Source organism: Heliangelus exortis, chromosome 16 (genome assembly GCF_036169615.1).
Source record: "Heliangelus exortis chromosome 16, bHelExo1.hap1, whole genome shotgun sequence".
NCBI lineage: Eukaryota > Metazoa > Chordata > Aves > Apodiformes > Trochilidae > Heliangelus > Heliangelus exortis.
The window spans coordinates 3,126,851-3,133,949 of NC_092437.1; the positions used below are offsets into that span (position 1 = coordinate 3,126,851).

The following is a 7,099-nucleotide window of genomic DNA, read 5'->3' on the forward strand; positions in this document are numbered from 1 at the left end:
CTGCTGTGTTCCTGCTCCCCAGTCTGCAGGAAGGAAAAGCCCCCAGTGAAATGAGCTGTGTGGTAATTAGCAGGAGTGAGAGGAGCTTATTAAAAATTAAGTGAGCTCCTCGAGTGTCTGGGGAGGAGGGGAAATCCTTTTTATTTTGCTTCGGATTCCCGAAGTTGCCTTTGGAATGCTGGAACATTGGTGACACAGCAAAGGAAAGGACACTCAGCAAATGCTGCTCTGCAGCTGCTTGGTTGTGTTTCCTTTGCTTCCCTTCTGCAGCTGGATTCTTCCAGCTGGGAAGCTGCTCCTCTCCGTGTTTTTCCTGGGAAGCTGTGCCTGGGAAGCTGTGGCTGGGCCAATCCATCCCTGCTCCATTCGGGACCACTCAGGGATGTGCCAGGCAGGTCCCCCAGGGTGGTTTTTCTGTAAACAGTGGATGCAGAAAGGAATTTTTCTCTAAAACAGGGCAGGGCAAGAAGAAATGGCCTCAAGTTGCACCAGGGGAGGTTTAGATGGGGTGATAGGAGAAATTTCTTCACTAAAAGGGTTGTCAGGCCCTGGCTCAGGCTGCCCAGGGCAGGGCTGGGATTTCCATCCCTGGAGGGGTTTCAAAGCCCTGGAGATGTGGTGCTGAGGGACACGGGGCAGTGGTGGCCTTGGCAGGGTTGGGCTGGAGCATCCCAAAGGTCTTTTTCCAACCAAAACAATTCTCTGGTTCCATGAGGATTTGTAGGCATCCCCCAACATCCACAGCATGGACAGCAACCTCTGCCCCTCCAGTGCACCCAGTGGGAGCAGAAGCTCCTCTGGGATGTGCCAAACAGGACAACAATCCTGGAGCTTTCCCCAGCCCCAGGGGAGCTCATGCTCTGCCTCCTGGTTGTACAAAGGAGTTTTGGCTCCAGCTCCATCTCCCATCTGCACCCAGCATCACTTGGAACCCAGCCCAGCTTTGCACGTTGCCACCCAGGAGAAAGTCCTGTAGTCCCTGGTGTTCTTGCTCTTCATCCTCCAAGTGATTTGCTTCAGGCCTGATGGAACAGATCACCTCAACCTTCAGCCCAGCCTTGGGGTAAAACAGCAGCAGCCAGGGCTGCCTAATTGATCAAACGCTGCTGGTGCTTCCATTAAATAATAATGATTAAAAAAAAATTATTTTTTTTAGGAAAAAAAAAAATCCGAGCCAGCTGTTGTGTACAATAAGGCTCTGGTTTATTTTTTTTAGCAATGAAAATGTAATGAAAGTTAAATTAACAGCATGAAATATGTAATGGCTGGGCTGTAAGGACTGCATACTAAATGCTGGGGTGCCTCTTTCTCTCTTGCTCTTTTTCTCTCTCTTCCCCCCCCTCTTCCCTACTCCTTCTTCTCCTGAGGATTCAGTAATTTGCTCGTGATCATATAAAAGCAATGATGTTATGAATTTACTGAGGATCCTGCTGGCAGGGATATTATAAGTGAATTGTGCTGCATTTGCAGCTGATTAAAATTGAGATCAGCAGTTTTCAAATTATCTGGGGAAAAGGCTGGGTGTACAGCCACCCCCCCACCCCCACCACTGCCATCTCCCTTTTGTAGGAAATATAAACAATCAGGGTAATATTTCTATACTGAAAAGCAGCTTGTGATTTTCAGGAGCAGCTCAGGGGATAGTTTGGAAGTCCCTGATTGCTTTCAGACCAAGGACACAGGGGTTATTTTTGCCATTTTTTTTTTACCTCCTTCCACCTCTCCTTTTTTTTTTTTTTTTTTGAGGAGCCTCCCTTGGGTAATAAACTTTTGAGTGTATTTGTAATTGGCTCCCATCTTTAAACAAACACACAGCACAGCAGAAACCCTGGCAGACACAGGGGCTGTGCCCAAGGCCTGGATTCCCTGGGGGTGCCAGGAGGAGGGAGGCAGGAGGTGCCTTTTAGAGCCAGTCACCCCCTTGGCAATTTGCACAAATTGTGTCAGTGCTTCTAGGACCTAAACACTCTCTTCCCAGGCTTCCCTATTCCTGCTTAGCCTTAATTTCCTCTTCATCCAACCTCTTCATCCCATTTCCCATTCGCTGTTTCCACCAACTGAGCAGCTGCCCTGTAAAATCCAGATGAAACCCCCAGATCTAAATGCTCTCTTCCCAGACTTCCTCATTACTTCTCAGCCTTAATTTCCTCTTCATCCACCCTCTCCATCCCCTCTCCATCCCCTCTTCATCCCCTCTTCATCCATCCTTTTCATCCCATTTCCCATTTGCCATTTCCACCAACCAAGCAGCTACCCCATAAAACCCAGATGAAACCCCCATTCTCTTCCCAGGTTTCCCCATTCCTTCTCACCCTTAATTTCCTCTTCATCCAACCTCTCCATCCCCTCTCCATCCCCTCTCCATCCCCTCTCCATCCCCTCTCCATCCCCTCTCCATCCCCTCTTCATCCCCTCTTCATCCCCTCTTCATCCCCTCTTCATCCCCTCTCCATCCCCTCTCCATCCCCTCTTCATCCATCCTCTTCATCCCATTTCCCGTTCGCCATTTGCATCATCCAAGCAGCTACCCCATAAAATCCAGATGAAACCCTCCTTCTCTTCCCAGGTTTCCCCATTCCTTGTCAGCCTTAATTTCCTCTTCAGCCTTTATTTCCTCTTCATCCAACCTCTTCATCCAACCTCTTCATCCATCCTCTTCATCCCCTCTTCATCCATCCTCTTCATCCCATTTCCCATTTGCCATTTCCATCACCCAAGCAGCTACCCCATAAAACCCAGATGAAACCCCCCTTCTCTTCCCAGGCTTCCCCATTCCTTCTCAGCCTTAATTTCCTCCTTCTCCCCTCTTGATCCCCATGCTGTAACTTTTGGTAATTCCCAGGTGCCCTGTTCCTGGCTGCGTTGGGCTTGGACACATCAGTGGCAAATACGCTTCCCACCGCAGCGCCTCGGGATGTCCCCTGGCAGCCCGGAGGCAGAAGGAAGGATCCCTCAATGGCTCCTCCTTTTCTTGGAAGTCATTGAAGAATGAAGGCCCAACCTGTCCAACCCCGGGCTGTGATGGCTCTGGCCATGCCAACGGGAGCTTCCTCACTCACAGAAGGTAAATCTCAGCGTGGGAATCACCAGGAATGGGATAAAATGGAACTAAATCTGGCTGGTGACCGGTCAGGAGTGGTGTCCCCAAGGGTTCAGTGGCCTCTCCTCTTTAATGTCTTGGTTTGGATGAAGTGCTGGAGTGTACCCTCAGTCAATAGACCCCAAGCTGGGTGGCTGTGTGGATCTGCTGGGGGGGTAGGGAAGCCTTGCAGAGGTTGGACCAATGGGCCAAGGTGAATTGTATGAGGTTTAACAAGGCCAAATGGCAGGTCTGGCACCTGGGTCAGAACCACCCCATGGGGAGCTACAGACTGGGGAAGTGTGGTTGGAGAGCTGTGAGTTGGAAAGGGAGCTGGGGGTGTTGGGTGACAGTCGACTTTAGAGGAGTCAGCAGTGTGTGTGGAGGTGGCCAAGAAGGCCAAGGGCATCCTGGCTTGTGTTAGGAACCCAGTGGCCAGCAGGAAGAGGGAGGTGCTCATCCCTCTGTACACCACTGGTTATGGTGTTAGTCAAAGGTTGGACTGGATGAGGTCTCTTCCATCCTAAACATTCTGTGATTCTCTGAAAGTCACCATGAAGTCACCTGCCCAGCCGTGGGTGAGGTGTGAGCATCATGCAGTGCCCTTCATGGAAAGCTCAGGAGCTGAAGCTTTAGGTGCTGAAATGCCAGGTTGCTCTGAAGTTAAAGAGTAGAAGACAACACATAGTTGGCTCAATATTGCCATGGACTGGGCAAAATCATGAAACTTGCTAATACAATGTTCTTCCATGGGCACCAAACAGAGGGTTTTGACTCCAAGACCAGCCAGACTCATCTCACCTTCCCCACCTGTCATTCCCTGTCTTTTAGGAACCAAGGTGGTTTCTAATCTTTGTTCAGAGAAAATTGCTCTGGTTTTATAAATGGGGGGTCTCGTGGCATTATTCATAAAGCAATTTCCTCTGTACCATAAAAAGCTTTTAGAAGAACTGCCTCCCAGCATGACCTCCACCAAATGGTGTGTGCTTTTGTTGGGAACACGAGCACCTATAAATACCCAGAGTTTATGAAACCCATTTTTATTTGCTTTTCAGTTTGTCAGGGTGTCCAAGAGCTACTTTTGCTGGGAAGAAAGGAAAACTCTCAGGGGATGAAATTCTCAACACAAAGTTCAAGACCAGCGACGGTAAGGACTTCAGTTCCCTTTGAGGTGCCATGAACACCCATTTCTTGGGATGCTTGGATATCAGGGGTGGTGTGGTACCAGTCCCACTCCCTGAGTGACAATCCAGGAGGGAGCAGGTGAAATGCTAAAGGAGGAGTTTTCATAGTGAAATTCCAGGCAAAAAGAATTCCTGCTGAAATCGAGATTATTCTTTCTTTTAAAGAAATGTTCACCAACGTTTTTACAAATCCATTCCAGTCACCCAGTGACTTTTCACCTATTCAGGGTGAATATTTTAATCTTGTAGATATTTCTGGATCTGGAATTTTGCTAGTGATGGCACTTTGCATTTTCAGTGCTCTTTCTGAGGTTTCTGTGGTATTTGACAAGGTTCAGGCATTTTACTTGAATGCACAGTTCGAAACCTATAAATACCTGCATTGTGCTAGAAATATTGCTTTGTTTTATGAACCTTGTAATTTCTAATCAAGACATGCATTAGTTGTATTTAATGGCATCTTCTCAAACTCAGGGCTGGGCAGGATAATCTGAGTTTTCAGGCAATTGACCTTGCTGGGTGGATGGAAGTTCCAAGAGCTCCAAGAGCTACTCTGTTGTTTGCCTCTGCATTTCCATATTGGCCTATAAAGTATCATTGAACCATGATGCTAAAATTGTTACTAAAAAGAAAAATTAAAAGATTAGATGCCAGGTGAGCTGTGAGTCCCATTTAGAGGATGTAAAAGCAAAGGTGAGGGCTCTGTGTGTGGTGATGTCTGTGCAACGGGACGGGCTCAGCAGAAAACCCAACGCTATTGCTTTTTTCCTGAGCATTTGCTGACCACCCGTGCCCTTCTCTCCTGTAGTTCTGGAGAATGATGAAGAGATCAAGCAGCTGAACAAGGAGATCAGTGAGCTGAATGAATCCAACTCAGAGATGGAAGCAGCCATGGTGAAACTGCAGTCACAGGTCTGTCACCCCGGGACATCCATCCCAGCTCCTCGGTGGGTGGTGATGGGGATGACTGGGTGAGGGCTGGTAACCAGGCTCTGCTCCTTGCTCTGCAGATTTCCACCATGGAGAAGAACCTGAAGAACATTGAGGAGGAGAACAAAATCATAGAGGAGCAAAACGAAGCCCTGTTCCTGGAGCTCTCAGGGTTGAGCCAGGCTCTCATCCAAAGTCTTGCCAATATCCGCCTTCCGCACATGGTGAGAAGCTTGGATGGTGCTGGCCCCAGCCCCTGTGCCAGCCCCAGCTCATCACGGGGCTTACGTGCAGTCAAAGAGTGGGAGAATTTCTCTCCACACCCCTATGTGTCCTTTATAAGATCAGTACTCTTGCCTGATCTCTGCAGCTGGCATTGTATCTCCCTTTTGTTGTAATTTTCTGCTGATCTCCCTCTGTTCCTATTGTTCTGTCTCATTACATCTTGGGAGCATTCTCACAAAATAGGAAACTTTATCAAGGGCACCCGGTGCCTTTCAGCCTAAGACAGCCCAAGCAGGGATCAGGAGGGATTGGATTTCAACGTCAGAAAGATCTTACAGCTCTGATTATAATGCAGGTAGTTTCAATTCACTTTTGAATAGCTGGCAGCCAAAGAATAGCATTCTTAAAGAGAGTGTATTTTGTTTAATTTAACAAGGTCTAACAGCCCCCAGCATGTTACCAGAGAGTTACTGCAAAATGAAAAGGCTGCATTAAAATAGTAAAACCACAAAAGGCAATTAATTACCTTCTCCTTATTCCCAGGACTGTAATTTCTGTTGTCAAAACCAGGTGTATGGAGAAGGGAGGGGCTCATGTTGTTGGGCAAGCTGTCCTCATACAGCTCATAAAGACCATTGCAATGATCAGAGGAATGAGCTTTTGATTTATTTTGTTCTGCCATTGTATTTTTTTCTTCTTTTTTTTGGCAACCTTTTCATTGGGGTGTGTATTTAAATTCAGGCTGGCTGGAGAGAAGCCATCCTCCAGCAGAGCAGTTTTGGAGAGTATTCACCCAGCTGTCTAACTGGCAGGAAACTGCTCACTGCATGCTTTTTTTTTCTGAAGTATTTGACACATAAAGGTCAAATAAACTGTTCAGCAAATATTTTTTCAAGGTTTCAGGCAACTCCAATTAAATAATACCCACGAGACTCGTATGCTCATTTTATCCCTGTGCTTTTTCTTCCTGCATCCTTTCTTTTTTTCCCCCCCACTAACTCCCAGGTAGATATTTGCAAGGTTTCCACCATGCTCCTCCAAAGTCAAAGGCTGTGGTGCAGCAGCACACTGGGGTGGGCAGATGTGAGCCCAAGGTGATGGGGCTCTTGTCCTAACTTTGCCCTTGAGTCCCTTTGTGATGCTTCAGCAGTCCCTGCCTTCTCTCCTCCTCCAGTCCCTTCATTTCCCAGGCTTAATTCAGCCTCAAGCCTCCTGGCATGAGCTTAACCTGCTGCTGTTCACAGTTCCCAAAGGCCAATGCATAAAATTAAAGACCCAGTGAAGGATCAGGGGTTGCAGGATGAGATTTCTTTACGTCCAGCACCATGCACAAAAAAAGCTCCAATGCGGAGACCTTTGGCTCTTGGTACAGGTGATGAAAAAAACCACTTCTTTCTTAGCTCCTAACCCTTTTATTTGGCTTTTTTTTTTTTTTTTGGCTGCAGGAGCCAATTAGTGAGCAGAACTTCGATGCATATGTGAACACACTGACTGACATGTACACCAACCAGGAGTGCTACCAGAACCCTGAGAACAAGGACCTGCTGGAGAGCATCAAGCAAGCTGTCAAGGGCATCCAGGTTTAGTGCCACGGGATGGAGATGAGCAAGTGAACAGACTGTAAGGTGGAACTTTCCCTCCAAGTATTCAGGTTTACAAGTTAGAAAACTTGTTTAATGAA

The 7,099-nt window shown here is 47.5% G+C and overlaps 1 protein-coding gene across 4 annotated transcripts in view; it reads left to right on the forward strand.

Moving 5' to 3' along the window:
• MYT1 (myelin transcription factor 1) overlaps positions 1-7,099 on the forward strand; it is a 57,090-nt gene extending 49,991 nt beyond the window's left edge. For all 4 annotated transcript variants that reach the window (XM_071759803.1, XM_071759805.1, XM_071759804.1 and 1 more), the window contains exons 19-23: positions 2,843-3,064; positions 4,135-4,226; positions 5,072-5,175; positions 5,274-5,417; positions 6,864-7,099. In XM_071759803.1, the coding sequence (XP_071615904.1) occupies positions 2,843-3,064; positions 4,135-4,226; positions 5,072-5,175; positions 5,274-5,417; positions 6,864-7,004 (703 nt within the window). In that variant the 3' untranslated portion in view covers positions 7,005-7,099. The remainder of the gene's footprint in view (positions 1-2,842; positions 3,065-4,134; positions 4,227-5,071; positions 5,176-5,273; positions 5,418-6,863) is intronic.